Here is an 18,320-nt window from a genome sequence, read left to right as displayed (position 1 = left end):
TCTTTTGGCGTTCCGTAATCTTATGGTCCTCAAAGGGTTAATAAATCAAACCCAATGAGTCACCAAAATGTTATATTATCAAACCAAATCAAAATCTGTTACAAGAAACTTGCATTTATTTTTTTTTTCTGTTTTTTCTTATAGTGTGTGTGTGACTATGGCTATGACAGTAATTTGTCAATTCCTTTAGAGGTAGGCACTGATGATGATCTGTAAATCTGATCATACATGATTAGCCTCCTCCATACCGGGCTCTTTTACCCCTTCTTGCCTAGGCCATTTTTCAGGTTTCAGCGCTCTCACACTTTGAATGACAATTGCGCGGTCATACAACACTGTACCCAAACTAAAATTTTTTCATTTTCTTCACACAACTAGAGCTTTCTTTTGGTGGTATTTAAGCAACACTGGGATTTTTATTTTTTGCTAAATTAACAAAAAAAGACTGAATATTTAGAAAAAAAACAAAACACATTTTTTTCTTTGTTTGTTATAAAAGTTTGCAAATAAATAATTGTTCTTCATAAATTTAGGCCGAGATGTATTCTGCTACATGTCTTTGGTGAAAATAACCCAAATTAGGATGTATTATTTAGTTTGTAGGAAAGTTATAGAGTTCCCAAACTATGGTATAGATCTGAATATTGATCAATCCTGATGTATAGACAGCCAATCTAATTTCTTGAGGTCCAAGAATGTCAGGACAGTACAGATATCCCCCAAATGTCAGAACAGTACAGATATCCCTCAAATGTCACAACAGTACAGATATCCCTCAAATGTCACAACAGTACAGATATCCCCCAAATGTCACAACAGTACAGATATCCCTCAAATGTCACAACAGTACAGATATCCCCCAAATGTCACAACAGTACAGATATCCCCCAAATGTCCGGACAGTACAGATATCCCCCAAATGTCAGGACAGTACATATATCCCCCAAATGTCACAACAGTACAGATATCCCTCAAATGTCACAACAGTACAGATATCCCCCAAATGTCACAACAGTACAGATATCCCCCAAATGTCCGGACAGTACAGATATCCCCCAAATGTCACAACAGTACAGATATCCCTCAAATGTCACAACAGTACAGATATCCCCCAAATGTCACAACAGTACAGATATCCCTCAAATGTCACAACAGTACAGATATCCCCCAAATGTCACAACAGTACAGATATCCCCCAAATGTCCGGACAGTACAGATATCCCCCAAATGTCAGGACAGTACATATATCCCCCAAATGTCACAACAGTACAGATATCCCTCAAATGTCACAACAGTACAGATATCCCCCAAATGTCACAACAGTACAGATATCCCCCAAATGTCCGGACAGTACAGATATCCCCCAAATGTCACAACAGTACAGATATCCCTCAAATGTCACAACAGTACAGATATCCCCCAAATGTCACAACAGTACAGATATCCCTCAAATGTCACAACAGTACAGATATCCCCCAAATGTCACAACAGTACAGATATCCCCCAAATGTCCGGACAGTACAGATATCCCCCAAATGTCAGGACAGTACATATATCCCCCAAATGTCACAACAGTACAGATATCCCTCAAATGTCACAACAGTACAGATATCCCTCAAATGTCACAACAGTACAGATATCCCCCAAATGTCCGGACAGTACAGATATCCCCCAAATGTCAGGACAGTACATATATCCCCCAAATGTCAGAACAGTACAGATATCCCCCAAATGTTAGGACAGTACAGATATCCCCCAAATGTCAGGACAGTACAGATATCCCCCAAATGTTAGGACAGTACAGATATCCCCGCAAATGTCAGGACAGTACAGATATCCCCCAAATGTTAGGACAGTACAGATATCCCCCAAATGTCAGGACAGTACAGATATCCCCCAAATGTCAGAACAGTACAGATATCCCCCAAATGATCCCTTTTTGCAAAGTAGACAGTCCTACGTATTTCATAAGAGGCATGGCGTGTTTTTTGAAGTTGTAATTTTTTTGTCATAATTTTTCACCATTTTCTTCTTTCATACTGTCACCAGTGCAGTACAGCGTCATCATATAACTGGCATGGAGGTGATCAGGGACACCTACTGGTGACAGTACAAAAAAAAATAATTTTTTAAAATATTTTTTATTAGTTTTAATTTATTACATTTTTTTCTCTTTAAGATTTTTTTTTTCATATTTCACTATGACCAAAGTAGTATAATGTTACCATAGTAATCAGTATTTTTTTTTTTTTTTACACAATTTGCTTATAGCAAAGAATTACTTTGCTATAAGAAAACATTTACCTGAATGTCCGATTCATTCAGGGTTTTTTTTTTGTGCTAACTGTGATTTGGCCACGGCTAATCACATGACACAGCTGGCCTGTGATTAGCCCAACTTGTGCATGTGATCGCTGTGACCATTCACAGCTTAGCCACACTTGTATACAATGGATGGTGTGATTGGTCACAGCAGTTCACATGGTACTGGAAACGGGGTCGGTACACAGATCTGTCATCGGCTGTGTCCGAGTTACACGGCCGGTGACAGATCGCGCCGCAAAGCACTGCGCGTGCCTGAAAGGACGCCATATGGTGTCCACCTGGAGGGACGAGCTGCTCGCCCGGCCGCCTTTGTGATATTGGCCAGACGGGAACCGGTTAAAGTGGTAGTAAACTTGACAAAAAAAAAAACTAGCACATACTAGCACATTATGAAAGCCTTACCTTAGAAAGAAGCCCTCCAGCGACGTGCTGTCACCGCTGCAGAAGGCTTCCGTCTTCACCCAGTCTTCCTCCTGGGTTTGTGGGCTGTGGCTGTGTAAATGGCCGAGCCACCATTGAGGTCACTCCTGCACATGCATGTGAGAATTTCAGACACGGCACACAGCTCTGAAGAAAAGGCATGGTTATGCTGTTCCTTCAGAGTACATGCGCCGGTATCACTGCTGCTCCATAGAATATCTCCTAAACTGTACACATTTAGGAGATATTTATTTTACCTACAGGTGAGCTTTATTATAAGCATACCTGTAGGTAAAAATATACCAAAATGACTTTACTACCACTCTAAAGTGGTTGTAAAGGCTCAAGGTTTTTTACTTTCATGAATTCTTTGCATGAAGGTAAAAAAACCGTCTGTGTGCACCAGCCCCCCTAAGACTTACGTGAGCCCCCATTGTGACCCAGCAATGTGCACAAGAGCCTCTGTTCTTCAGGGACTCTCCCTCCTCATTGGCTGAGACAGCAGTGGGAGCCATTGCCTCCTGCTGTTGTCAATCACAGCCAATAAACCAATGAGGAGAGAGAGCCAAGCCACAGCTCTGTGTGTGAATGGACAAGCAGAGCAGCAACTGGGGAGCAAGTCTGCTCAGGTGACCCCATAGCAAGCAGCTTGTTTTGGGGGCACTTGGTAGGAGGGAGGAACTAGAAGCACCGGCAGGGGACCTGAGAATAGGAGGTTTGGGGCTGCTCTGTGCAAAACCACTGTACAGAGCAGGTAAGTATGACATGTTTGTTATTTTTAAAAATCCCTTTAATATCACTTTACATTTTCATTCAAATGTTCCTAGAAAATTGTTCTTTCTTGCCATCTTTAAGTCAACTGAAGTCATTTGAAAGCCCTTAAGATTTCATCTAGACTTGCTATTTGAATGAAATCCCAGACGTATTGAACAGACGTATTGAACAGGTTGAAGTATGTATGCGTTTTCCCATATGAAAAACAAATTTACAGAATCCTTTTCTGGCAAATACCACAATTTTATGGCTGCTAGCCCAGAATTCCATTTTTCCTTCCACCCATCCATTGTCTAGCAATCCTTCCACCCTTCCTTCCATTCACCCACCCATTATCCACCTATCTTTCCATCTTTCCTTCCATCCATTGTCTGCCCATCTAATGATATGTCTGTCCATCCATCCATCTATCCTTTAATCAGACATTCATCAATCCAGCCACCCATTCGTTCATCCACCCATCCATCCAATGTTCTATCATGTTCCTGTATGTTTGTCAAATGAGGTGATTTCAATTCCTACCATCATTTCCTGTTTGGAAATTGGAGTGGATTCTTGAAACGATCCATCAGCCATCTGTTTATGTAGCAGCAGCCACCTAATAGAGCTACAGGATATGTGCTTGTGGACTTCTGAAACGTTATCAGCCAAGTAAAATATCTTGATAACATAAGCAGTGAGCCTGTGAAAAATATGTAACAATCAGTTCTGATAGATAGATAGATAGATAGATAGATAGATATAGAGATAGATAGAGAGATAGATATAGAGATAGATAGATATAGAGATAGATAGATATAGAGATAGATAGATATAGAGATAGATAGATATAGAGATAGATAGATAGATAGATAGATAGATAGATAGATAGATAGATAGATAGATAGATAGATAGATAGATAAAGATAGAGAGAGATAGAGATAGAGATAGATAGATAGATAGATAGATAGATAGATAGATAGATAGATAGATAGATAGAGTGGTGGAAATCATGTTATCTGATACCAGCATATTTTTGTATACGTTTCCTCACTTACAAAGAAATGAAGGGTCTATAATTTTTATCATAAGTGTATTTTAAGTGCTAGAGACAGAATATCAATACAAAAAAACACACAACACAAATGTTAGAAATTGAGTTACAGTTCAGTGATTAAAATAAGTATTTGATCTCCTACCAACCAATAATAATTCTGGTTCCCACAGACTGGCTATGTGCTCATGTGGTACACAGATTAGTCCTGTCAATTTAAGAAGGTGCTCCTAACGACAACTTGTTATGTGTATAAAAGACACCTGTCCACAGAATCTCTTTCTTCCACTCAAACCTCACCATCATGGGCAAGACCAAAGAGCTGTCAAAGGACGTTAGTGACAAGATTGCAGACCTGCACAAGGCTGGAATTGGCTACAAGACCATCAACAAGAAGCTTGGTGAGAAGGAGACAACTGTTGTAGTGAATATTTGTAAATGGAAGAAATATGAAATAACCATCACTCGCCCTTGGTCTGGAGCTCCATGCAAGTTTTCGATTTGTGGAGTAAGGATGATCATGAGAAAAGCGAGGGATCAGCCCAGAACTTCACGGGAGGAGCTTGTGAATGATCTCAAGAATGTTGGGACCACAGTTACCAAACAAACCTCTGGTAACACAATACACAAAAATCCCACATGGTTCCCCTCAAGAAGGCACATGCACAGGTCCATCTAAAGTTTACCAGTGAAAATCTACTGTAAATGATTCAGAGAAGGATTGGGAGAAAGTGTTGTGGTCAGACGAGTCAAAAATTGAGCTCTTTGGCATTAACTCGACTCACCGTGTTTGTAGGAAGAAAAATGCTGACTATTACCCTAAGAACACCATCCCTACAGTCAAGCATGGAGGTGGAAACATTAAGGCCTGTTTCTCTGCTAAAGGTACAGGCCAACATTACTACATTGAGGGGCCAATGGATGGGGCCATGTACTGTAAAATCTTGGATGAGAACCTCCTTCCCTCATCCAGAACACTGAAGATGGTTTGTGGATGGGTGTTCCAGCATGACAATGACCCAAAACATGCTGCCAAGGCAACAAAGGAGTGGCTTAAGAAGAAGCATATTAAGGTCATAGAGTGGCCTAGCCAGTCTCCAGACCTTAATCCTATAGAAAATTTAAGGAGAAAGCTAAACCTTTGAGTTCCTAAGCAACAGCCGAGAAACCTTAAGGATTTAGAGAAGCTCTGTAAAAAATAGTGGACTAAAATCCCTTTTGAGATGTGTGCAAACCTGGTGACCAACTGCAAGAAACGTCTTACCTCTGTGCTTGCCAACAAGGGTTTCTCCACTAAGTCATATTTTTCTTGTCATCAAAACATTATTTTACTCACTGAACTGCAACTCAATTTATAACATTTGTATCGTGTTTGTTCTGGATTTTTGGTTGATATGCTGTCTCTATCATTTAAAATACACCTATGACCTACAATATCACAAATTCGGTAACAAACTAGGCAAATTACTTGATCACATCAGCAAAAAAATGTTTTCACCTACCCAGTTCACAGCTTTGAAAGATTCTCAGGGCTCCCTTCATTATACTACTGAGGAGATAATTTGCATTCTAGAACGATTATACGCTCAATTTTACGGTCCTGACCCGATAGACCTGACACAAGCCCGAGCATTTTTGGATCATCCCACCCTCCCACAAGTAGACTCAACCGCCCTGACTTCACTTAATGTCCCAATCTCGTCATTGGATATTCATTCAGCGATAGCCTCATTGGTCAATGGCAAAGCCCGTGGACCGTTACACTTCAGAATTTTATAAACTGACAGCTAAAGTTCTTACTCTGACTCTAAATTATAATAAAGTGTACTTGTGAGCTACTATAGTGGTATGTGCAAAATTTATAAATAGCTAACTCCTAAAATAATGATGGTGCTTCAACACAAATACACATACTCATAATACTGTGTGAAAATAAACTAATAAATTATTGATTGTGTCGCGCTCCACTTACTAAAAAGTTTGGAATATTTTAACCGTGCATATCATGCACTACTGTGCTAAATAATAAATAATGTGAATATATTATTCCATAATAATATAAAATAAATTAAAATAAAATAAAAATAAAAAACCTCTGTGCTACAATTAATTATTGAACAATATTAATAAATATATTATAAAAATGAGATCAATAATGTAAAAAACTCTAATAAATATAATTGAATTCCATATCGGTGATATTAAATAAATAAACAAAAAACCACCATTTAAAGTGACATACAGTGGGGATCAAAAGTTTGGGCACCCCAGCTAGAAATTTGTATTAATGTGCATAAAGAAGCCAAGGAAAGATGGAAAATTCTCCAAAAGGCATCAAATTACAGATTAGACACTCTAATTATATTTCAACAAAATTTTGATTTTATTTCCATCATTTACACTTTCAAAATAACAGAAAACAAAAAAATGGCGTCTGCAAAAGTTTGGGCACCCTGCAGAATTTATAGCATGCACTGCCCCCTTTGCCAAGCTGAGACCTGCCAGTGTCATGGATTGTTCTCAATCATTGTCTGGGAAGACCAGGTGATGTCAATCTCAAAGGTTTTAAATGCCCAGACTCATCTGACCTTGCCCCAACAATCAGCACCATGGGTTCTTCTAAGCAGTTGTCTAGAAAACTGAAACTGAAAATAGTTGACGCTCACAAAGCTGGAGAAGGCTATAAGAAGATAGCAAAGCATTTTCAGATGTCAATATTCTCTGTTCGGAATGTAATTAAGAAATGGCAGTCATCAGGAACAGTGGAAGTTAAAGCAAGATCTGGAAGACCAAGAAAAATATCAGACAGAACAGCTCACAGGATTGTGAGAAAAACAATTCAAAACCCATGTTTGACTGCACGATCCCTCCAGAAAGATCTGGCAGACACTGGAGTTGTGGTACACTATTCCACTATATAGAGATACTTGTACAAATATGGTTTTCATGGAAGAGTCATCAGAAGAAAACCTCTTCTACGTCCTCACCACAAAAATCATCGTTTGAACTTTGCAAATGAACATATAGACAAGCCTGATGCATTTTGGAAACAAGTTCTGTGGACCGATGAGGTTAAAATTGAACTTTTTGGCCGGAATGAGCAAAGGTACGTTTGGAGAAGAAGGGGCACAGAATTTAATGAAAAGAACCTCTGTCCAACTGTTAAGCATGGGGTTGGATCAATCATGCTTTGGGGTTGTGTTGCAGCCAGTGGCACAGGGAACATCTCACGAGTAGAAGGAAAAATGGATTCAATAAAATGTCAGCAAATTTTGGAATGGGTAACTTGATGCCATCTGTGAAAAAGCTGAAGTTAAAGAGAGGATGGCTTCTACAAATGGATAATGATCCTAAACACACCTCGAAATCCATGGGGGATTACATCAAGAGGCGTAAACTGAAGGTTTTGCCATGGCCTTCACAATCTCCTGACCTCATCATAATTGAAAATCTATGGATAGACCTTAAAATAGCAGTGCGTGACAGACAGCCCAGAAATCTCAAAGAACTGGAAGACTTTTGTAAGGAAGAATGGGCAAAGATACCTCAAACAAGAATTGAAAGACTCTTGGCTGGCTACAAAAAGCGTTTACAAGCTGTAAAACTTGCCAAAGGGGGCAGTACAAGATATTAACTCTGCAGGGTGCCCAAACTTTTGCAGACGCCATTTTTTTGTTTTCTGTTATTTTGAAAGTGTAAATGATGGAAATAAAATCTAACTTTTGTTGACATATTATAAGAATGTCTAATCTGTAATTTGATGCCTTTTGGAGATTTTTCCATCTTTCCTTGGCTTCTTTATGCACATTAATACAAATTTTTAGTTGGGGTGCCCAAACTTTCGATCCCCACTGTATATGTGCAAAACACAATGTGTATGTGCAAAATACAAAATACATCAAAAAATTAATATTAGTGATTAATGATGAATAATGAATAATATAAAAATAAAAAATAAATGTGAAATATAAAAAATATTAATAATAAATTGAATCCCCCTGAGGAAGCCACGTGACCCTGTGGCGTAATGCGTAGGGGAGGGGCTCTGACGTCACAACGCCACCTGTCAGCAGAACGGCGAGTACTGTTATTGTGCATGGGCACACATTGAAACACGCTCTGTATTGTCTTGAGAAATGTAAGTGCGCATTTTACCAGAGACAAATTAAAGTCTTTTTTGAAAGATAAAGCACTATGTGGGAATTCTTCTTTTACATGGTCTAAACTGGAGGAGCAAAAGGGGAGAAGAGGAGATAGGAGATTGACCCCCCCAGGACGAGGGGGATATCCTTATCCATCCACCTAGCCCTTACAGCTCAGAAGAATCTGGGAGGCCACCTAGTGGAAGGAGAGTAATATTACAGTCCATCTCAACAGCAATATATATATCTTTTATAATATATAAAGATCAAAATTGGGACATTCACATTGTGTCTAGCTAAGGACAATAAATATATAGCTCCATTTAGTATTTTGGGCTGTATAAGTGAGGTGAATATATAATATCACTTGCACAGTAAGATTATATAGAGGTTTTTTATTATTCATTATTTATTATTTATTATTAATATTTTTTATATTTCACATTTATTTTTTATTTTTATATTATTCATTATTCATCATTAATCACTAATATTAATTTTTTGATGTATTTTGTATTTTGCACATACACATTGTGTTTTGCACATATATGTCACTTTAAATGGTGTTTTTTTGTTTATTTATTTAATATCACCGATATGGAATTCAATTATATTTATTAGAGTTTTTTACATTATTGATCTCATTTTTATAATATATTTATTAATATTGTTCAATAATTAATTGTAGTACAGAGGTTTTTTATTTTAATTTATTTTATATTATTATGGAATCTTACTCTGACTCTACTATCTGTATTTTACAAGATATAAAAAGGGGGTGACTATATGCTCTCGAGTTTTCAAGTGCACATAAAATTAATAGGAAAAAAAAAGGCAAGGACCCCTCTGACCCGGGCTCCTATCGTCCGATTTTGTCTTTTAAATTTAGATGCTAAAATACTATCCAAAATAGTGCAAACAGACTAGCTGCTATTTTGCCCTCTCTTATTCATCCAGAAGTTAGGGGACCTGCATCCTCCTACAGCAGAATGAAAACTCCTCCTACAAGCTTTAACCAGTGCACTGATGGACACTGATAGAAGTCACGAGACTGCTCTAACTGATGATGAGAATAGGTATTTAGCAGTTTATATTTACTAAAGTAATTGCATTTCAATGTTCTGTGTACTGTGGGAGACTGGATATAGTGAATGCAGGGTTCGGGGAGACCAGATATAGTGAATGCAGGGTCCGGGGAGACCAGATATAGTGAATGCAGGGTCCTGGGAGACCAGATATAGTGAATGCAGGGTCCTGGGTTTAATAACACTTTAAAGTCTTTTAGAAGTCAATGCGGGTAGGGAACCAGAACAGGGTTTCTTACTGACTTCTCCATTTTAAATAATTGAACATCTTAATTTTTTTTTTACAAAGGAAGTAATCTAAGATGCATGTTAGATAGGTAAAACCAAAGGAAAATCTAACTGATGTCAACTTATCAGATCAGAAAAAAAAAAATTCCAAACATGCTGTGTGCTAAAGAGTTATGAAGGCCATAGATGAGTCGAAAATCGGCCTATCTTTTTACTGATAAAAAAAATCTGCGCATGAGCTGTGGCCTGGAAGAAAATAAAGAAGAAAAAAAAGACGCAGAAAAAGAAGAAGAAAAAGTAGAAAAGTAGAAAAAGAAGAAGAAAGAAAAAGAAAGAAAAGAAGAAAAAGAAAGAAGATAAAGAAAGCAGAAGAAAAAGAAGAAGAAAAGAAGAAGAAAAAGAAAGGAAAAAGAAGAAAAGAAGAAGAAAAAGAAAGGAAAAAGAAGAAAAGAAGGAGAAAAAGAAAACAAGAAGAAAAAGAAAGAAAAAGAAAAAAAAAGAAAAGAAAAAGAAAGAAGAAAAGAAAAAGAAGAAAAAGAAAGAAAAAGAGAGAAGAAAAAGAAAGAAAAAGAGAGAAGAAAAAGAAAAAGAAAGAAGAAGAAAAGAAGAATAAGAAAGAAAAAGAAGAAAAGAAAGAAGAAAAAGAAAGAAAATGAAGGAAAAGAAGAAAAAGAAAGAAAAAGAAGAAGAAAAAGAAGAGGAAAAAAGAAGAAAAAGAAAGAGGAAAAAAGAAGAAGAAAAAGAATTCCAGTCCACTATTTTATTTGACATGAAAAAGTATTGCAGTTGCAACAATGTATCTATTTGTATCCGAATAAAACCATCTGTATCAGAAATGGATACAAATAGATACATTGTTGCAACTGCAATACTTTTTCATGTCAAATATAATAGCAGAGCTCTCTGCAGGGACAGAAGTAATTAAATGCCGGCCGTAGATGGGACGAAAATCGGCCGATTTTTTTTACCGTTGGTGGTAACATCGGCCTATTGAATAACCGATTTTAATTAATTTTTTTTTTTTAAACAGCCGGTTTTCGACCCATCTATGGACTGCATTATAGGTACATTTTGCTACTTTAACATCCAAGGAAAATCTAACTTCTGTCCGGTCTGTTTAACAATCTTGGTGACTAATGTAAATAATAATACAAACACCATGGTAGTTTATAGGGATATGGGTCAATGGGAATTGCTTCTGAATCACAATGGCCATGACACTCCTTGATTTCACCTATCCTTATAAACTAATATGGATGCTACATTATCCTATGGTGTACTGAACAGAAAACAATACAGTGTAAAAGTACCAACATGTGTACACAATAACAGTTAAAGAGGTGAGTAAATAACATACCATGTGCTTGATGGGGAGGTAAACAATTGTCCATAGGAGGAGTCTGGTTTGCCTAATTTTAGCTGATTGGCTATGCCTTTAAAGAGGAAAGCAAAACCCATGTATTATGGTACAGTGATATATGTAGTTTTCAGTTCATTAACAATCCATCACTACTCCTTAAGCAACCCTCACTGCTATAGGAATACTGAAAAAATAGGAACTGTGTGATTTGAGACTACATCAGTGCCAATCCCCCAAAAAATTGGTGTTCCAACAAAAGACATACTCGGTGGCAGAGATTTTTAGGTTACCATATTAAAAAACAAACAACTATTTTGTATATAAAAAACATAACACAGCTTTATTACATCAATTTCAAATCTATAGACACAGGCCTTAAAGTATCAAATCTCACATATTTACAGTGATAACAAGGATTATGTGACTATCTCTGTACACGTAAACAACAATTAAACCCTTATACTGATTTCTTAGTATTGCTTATATAGAGTGTGTCATGCCCAAATGCTCAACGCGTTTCAAGCCTTGCTTTTCCTCAGGGAAAGTCCAATGAACCTTTATATTAACAAACAGAAAGATGTAAAAAGACAACAAGTATACAAATCCACACATACAAAGAAACACCCAACTCCCTATATCAGGGGTCTCCAAACTTTACAAAGGGCCAGTTTAATGTTCTTCAGATTTTAGGGGGGCCGGACTGTTAGCAGTAGGAGTAGAAAATACTCCATCTTTGGTTTTAGTGGTAGGAATAGTGTCCCATTGTTGGTATCTTTGGGAATAAACATGCCCCATTGTTAATATCAGTTGGAGGAATAGCACCCCATCATTGGTGTCTGCGGAAGGAACAGTGCCCCATCATTGGTGTCAGTGGATGGAAAAGTGCCTCAAGGGCCAGATAAAGGCAAGCAAAGGGCCACCTCTGGGCCTCGGGCCACAGTTTGAAGATCACTGCCCTAAATGGTGTTTTTTGGACATATAGGTATGACACATTCTATATACCGTATTTTTTGCCATATAAGACGCTCCGGAATATAAGACGCACCCAATTTTAAAGGAGGAAAATCTAGAAAAAAAAGATTCTGAACCCAATACTGTAGTAAAATATTTTATATCAACTGTATAACGTTAACAGCAGTTTAAGAACAATTTTATGCCAACCATGTAACATATTAAGAACTATCTTTACTCTCATTAACAGTCAGTAAAGTCAGTACTCATCACGTAATGTCCACCATTGCCCCCACTCATCACGTAATGTCCACCATTGCCCCCACTCATCACGTAATGTCCACCATTGCCCCCACTCATCACTGTAAAGTCCACCATTGCCCCCCACTCATCATCACCATCACTGTTCCAGTGCAACATTGCCCCCACATTAGTAATAATAGCCAGTAACATTGCCCCCACATTAGTAATAATAGCCAGTAACATTGCATTGCCCCGCTCCTCACCTGTTGTTGTAGATCCACATTATGGTAGGATCCACAAACAGAGGGGGTGATGACGTCAGCGCGCACTGCCGGGTGTACTAAGATGGCCGACCGCTCCAGAGATAGGCCAAAGCCGCGGCCTTTCCTACGGCCGTGGCCGCGCCTCACGGATTCTCTCTCTATTCGTTGTATAAGACGCACCAACTTTTCCCCCCCAGTTTTGGGGAAGAAAAAGTGCGTCTTATACGGCGAAAAATACGGTAAACAATACTGACAAGCCAGCATGGGGGTTTAATTGCTGTTTACATGTATAGAGATAGTCATATTGTCTCTGTAATCAACATAAATATGTGAGATGTGATACTTTTAGGCCTGTGTATGGATTTTAAATTGAGTTAATAAACTTGTGGGGTTTTTTTTTTCTTAATCATTGTGCCCTAAAAATCCCTGCCACCTAGTATATTCTTTATTAGTACGCTATAGGAATAGTGATGGATTGTGGAGCTGATGTATGGTAGCACATTAACACAATTCAAAAGTCAGTCCATTAAAAAGAGCCATTTCAGATTTTGAGGTGTTGTCTATTGAGTTGGGTTACCATCCATGAGGTCATGACAGAATGTAAACAGTACTATTCGCGGATACTAGTTTTGCATTTAATGTTATACTATGATTCATTTTGCTCATATAGCAATTCAGAAACAGTCCTTTCCAACTTCACATCTTCAGACTAAAGTCATATCCCTTAAAGCGGAACTGCACTGTATCTGAGCACCAGAAAACAAAAACGCTATTTAATTTATTTGTAAAATTGAAAGCAAACTCATCCATCCATTCCTCCATGCTTTATTTTGCTGAGAAATCACCCCCTAGAATTTCTGGCTGTGGCCATTTTGAGTAAGGGGAGATGATTCATGTAAGATTTATTTCCTGGACTCTATCTGCCCCTAACTCAGGCATGCAGGTAGGAGGGCGTGCTTAGATGAAAAAATCCCTGTTCCCCTTCTGAAGACTACTGAGATGTATGAAGTAATTTGCATAGGCATAGACAGAGGTGGACTGACAACTCATGGGGCCCCTGGGCAATAGGGGATTATGGGGCCCCTGTGTCCTTGCCCAAACTCAAAAAAGCCTATGAAAAAGGTACCAGGAGCATCTCATGGGGCCCCCTACTGACCCCGGGCCCTCGGACAGTGCCCAAATTTCCAAATGGTCAGTCCGCCCCTGGGCATAGAAACTAGAAAGTAACTAAAGAAATTTTAAAAAACAGTTTAAAACAAGTAAATAATATACTTTCCTATCTATTTACCAATGGTAGCAGCATAAGGATTCAAAATAGTTAATGTTGAGGCAGTGACGTTCCACTTTAAGTCTCTTGCTAACTTCTCGAGGCATGAGGCTTACATGTCCTCTCAACAAGGATACAGATCAGTTCTTCTTCACATCTTCAGATTACAGTGATGCCCCTTATGTTTCTCCCTAACTTCTTGAACCATGTGGTCATACATTGCAGTTTCTGTAGGCTTCTGGATTTCATACTGTTCTAAGAAAATACAAGTCAATTCTTCCTGAAATCTTCAGTAGACTGACCTTGAACCTCCAGTAAAAGGCAAGCTTTAATCTGATTGGGGCAGGAAATGCCTCCAAAAAGAGACCAAGGCTATACCCAGATATGATAGGAAAAACAAGGCCAAACTTAGTAAAGGCCCTTAACATGGTTTCTTTCATCTGTTGGAAGCATAAATCTCCATGCCATAGTTCTTATCTCTTTTCTTTGTGTGTTTCAGACCAGCTTTATAAAATACACTAAAAAATCCAACAGAAAAGTGGGATTTTGGAATAACGGTCAGAGCAGAAGGGTAGACCTCAGAACTCAAACACAGATCCCATAACTGGAGTACTTAAAATTCCAGCAACTACAAAACCATAAATACAAATTTTCAGTGTAGTAACCCTTCAACTGAGGTTATGTGATGCCGTCTAACAGTTTCTGCAAGCTCTTGGATTTCATACTGTTCAGAGAGAATTAGGGAGGAACATTTTGTTTTGTAATTGGTACTTATGTGGGAAAGCGAGAGTAAAGACCCACCTTCCACTAATTTACCTCTCCTTTGTATGTTTAATATCAGGACCTAGATTTGACCATAGTATCTCTGCTGCATCTGGCGGTAGTTCTTCTTGCTGAGACACCTGCCTGATCTCTTGGACAATCTTACTTTTTACTGTATCTTGTTTCTGGTGAACCTTGAACTCCTTGTTCCTCCCATGAATGCCCTATTTAAGCCGTGCCTTTGTACTTCCTGTTTCCCTGATTACTGTGCTTATCTCAAGCCAGTGTCTTGCTCCTTGTGCTCCTGCTGCCACCCGTATCTCCACTACCACTTGTTACTGACCTTTGACTTGTTATTGACTACACTTCCACTTGATCCCAAGCTACAACCACTTGTTACCAACCTTTGGCTTGTTTATTGACTACACTTCAGCTTGATCCCAACCTGCACACACTGGTACCCACTGTTGGCTTGTTTACCAACACTGCTTCGGTTTGTTCCCTACTTGCTTCATTTGCTACTGCACTTCAGCTTGATTGTTTCGTGGTGGGGTGATTCTGAGGACCGCAAACCCATCTCCACCATCAGGAGCTCTGGTGAAGTCCAGCTTGTCAGTTAATGTACAGAAATGAGCAAATCTCAAAGTTGCCATGAAGGCAGTAAAGACATTACTCCTGTAGAAGGTAGGATGTACATTTGTTAGAATAGGACAAAACTAATTTTCTTTGACTGACAATTTGTTAGTTGACCTGATTCTTAGGTCAACAGGCAGAGGTCCTAGTAACCCTTTTACTCAATGAGATGGCTTAACTCTTCATTGCCAGGAATTCTGCAAATTAAATTGCAATTTGTAAGTTTAATAGAAATGTATTAAAATTAGCAATTTCCATCAGTATCCCTGGCCATACAGTTTGGCTAGGTTTCAGCATAGCTCAGGCAGATTCTTATTACCACAATAACAAAATGGTCATCCTTATTTAAAAAGATACTGTCAACTTGCCTATGTACTGCAAAGTGACAGCATCTCTGGAAAGCAGCCACCACCCTATACTCACCAGCGTTTCCTTACCACTCCTGAATCTCCAACATTTTTGGATATGGGACAGCATGTATCATCCTTCCTTGTGGCAATGCTTGGTCCTAGCAGCCAATTCCAGATTTGTATAATACATTAATCAGATACGTGTTACATCAGGAGTCCTGATGAAGTCATGTGACGTGATGTAACGCATAGGGTACACCAATGATGTCAAGCAATAAACCGGAAGTGCACTTGCCACTATTTTGGATAAGGGATCTATGCACTTTGATTCAACAATTATACTGTACAGGTGAAACTCGAAAAATGTATCGTGCACAAGTTCATTTATTTCAGTAATGCAACTTAAAAGGTGAAACTAATCTATGAGATAGACTCATTACATGCAAAGCAAGATAGTTCAAGCCGTGATTTGTCATCATTGTGATGATTATGGCTTACAGCTCATGAAAACCCCAAATCCACAATCTCAGAAAATGAGAATATTACATGCAATCAATAAAACAAGGATTGTACATAGAACAATATCAGACCTCTGAAAAGTAGACGCATACATATGTACTCAGTACTTGGTTTGGGCCCCTTTTGCAGCAATTACTGCCTTAATGCGGCGTGGCAAGGAAGCTATCAGCCTGTGGTACTGCTGAGGTGTTATGGAAGACCAGGATGATTCAATAGCGGCCTTCAGCTCTTCTGCATTGTTCGGTCTCATATCTCTCATCTCTCATCTTTCTCTTAGCAATGCCCCATAGATTCTCTATGGGGTTCAGGTCAGGCGAGTTTGCTGGCCAATCAAGCACAGTAATCCCACGGTCATTGAACCAGGTTTTGGTGCTTTTGGCAGTGTGGACAGGTGCCAAGTCCTGCTGGAAAATGAAGTCAGCATCCCCATAAAGCTCGTCTGCGGAAGGAAGCATGAAGTGCTCCAAAATCTCCTGGTAGACGGCTGCGTTGACCCTGGACTTAATGAAGCACAGTGGACCAACACCAGCAGATCACATGGCTCCCCAAATTAACACAGACTGTGGAAACTTCACACTGGACTTCAAGCATCCTGCAGTGTGTGCCTCTCCATTCTTCCTCCATACACTGGGTCCTTGGTTTCCAAATGAGATGCAAAAGTTGCTCTCATCAGAAAAGAAGACTTTGGACCACTGACCAACAGACCAGGTCTGTTTTTCTTTAGCCCAGGTAAGATGCTTCTGACGTTGTTTGTTGTTCAGGAGCGGCCTGACAAGAGGAATACGACATTTGAAGCCCATGTCCAGGATCCCTCTGTGTGTGGTGGCTCTTGATGCACTGGCTCCAGCCTCAGTCCACTGAAAGTCTCCAACACTTTTGAATGGGCTTTTCCTGACAATCCTCTCCAGGCTGCGGTCATCCCTGCTGCTTGTGCACCTTGTTCTTCCACACGTTTCCCTTCCACATAACTTTCTTTTAATGTGCTTTGATACAGCACTTTGGGAACATCCAACTTCTTTTGCAATTAGCTTTTGAGAATTTCCCTCCTTATGGAGGATGTCAATGATGGTTTTCTGCACAACTGTCAGGTCAGCAGTCTTTCCCATGATTGTGATTCCTACTGAACCAGACTGAGAGACCATTTAAAGGCTCAGGAACCCTTTGCAGGTGTTATGGCTTAATTAGCTGATTAGAGTGGGACACTTTGAGCCGAGTATATTGCACCTTTTCACAATATTCTCATTTTCTGAGATTGGGGATTTGGGGTTTTCATGAGCTGTAAGCCATAGTCATCACAATTATGACAAATCACGGCTTGAACTATCTTGCTTTGCATGTAATGAGTCTATCTCATATATTAGTTTCACCTTTTAAGTTGCATTACTGAAATAAATGAACTTTTGCACGATATTCTAATTTTTCGAGTTTCACCTGTATATTGAGTCTTTGATCATGTAGTGTCCCATTACACTCCACTATATGGAACATTTTTTTCATATGCCTGTGGAGCATTTTGGAGATTTTAAGTGCTGACGGTGGTGAAGATTTTTGGACCAGTACACCCTCCCGGGTTAAAGGGAAAGGCATAGTTTGACCTGAGTATACGGGTCAAACCTGAAGGTGAATGCAATAGTGTGTCAGAAGTGGATAAGCACTGAGGGGTGACACAGGAGCACCATATATGTGTATGCAGCAGTGTGATCACACAGACCCACTTGGAGCACAGTGGAAGGGATGGTTCACCTGCATTTTGAGACCATAATATTGGGACACTTGTCAATGGTATATTTGGAACACAATGCACAGGAGATATACCGCATAAGCACATGTGAAGATATGTATTGGCATGTTAAAGGGACAGTTCACTATTTTGTATGGTTAATTTGATATTTTCATACACCATTCATTTAGCACTGGCATATGCAGTTTTATGGATATTCATGTATATGTGTTGATAGTTATAT

At 38.9% G+C, this 18,320-nt stretch overlaps 1 protein-coding gene across 1 annotated transcript in view; it reads right to left on the bottom strand.

The window, feature by feature from the left end:
* LOC149453932 (A.superbus venom factor 2-like) overlaps nt 1-18,320 on the bottom strand; it is a 290,293-nt gene that overhangs the window by 154,726 nt on the left and 117,247 nt on the right. The window contains exons 24-25 of the mRNA XM_089688005.1: nt 11,366-11,441; nt 4,042-4,201 (exon numbers count right to left, since the gene is read on the bottom strand). Coding sequence (XP_089544131.1) covers nt 4,042-4,201; nt 11,366-11,441 — 236 coding nt within the window. The remainder of the gene's footprint in view (nt 1-4,041; nt 4,202-11,365; nt 11,442-18,320) is intronic.

Source organism: Staurois parvus, unplaced genomic scaffold (genome assembly GCF_062004578.1).
Source record: "Staurois parvus isolate SC_StPar_1 unplaced genomic scaffold, SC_StPar_1.0 ptg000444l, whole genome shotgun sequence".
In the NCBI taxonomy this organism is placed as follows: domain Eukaryota; kingdom Metazoa; phylum Chordata; class Amphibia; order Anura; family Ranidae; genus Staurois; species Staurois parvus.
This window is presented reverse-complemented; position numbering and strand designations above follow the sequence as displayed.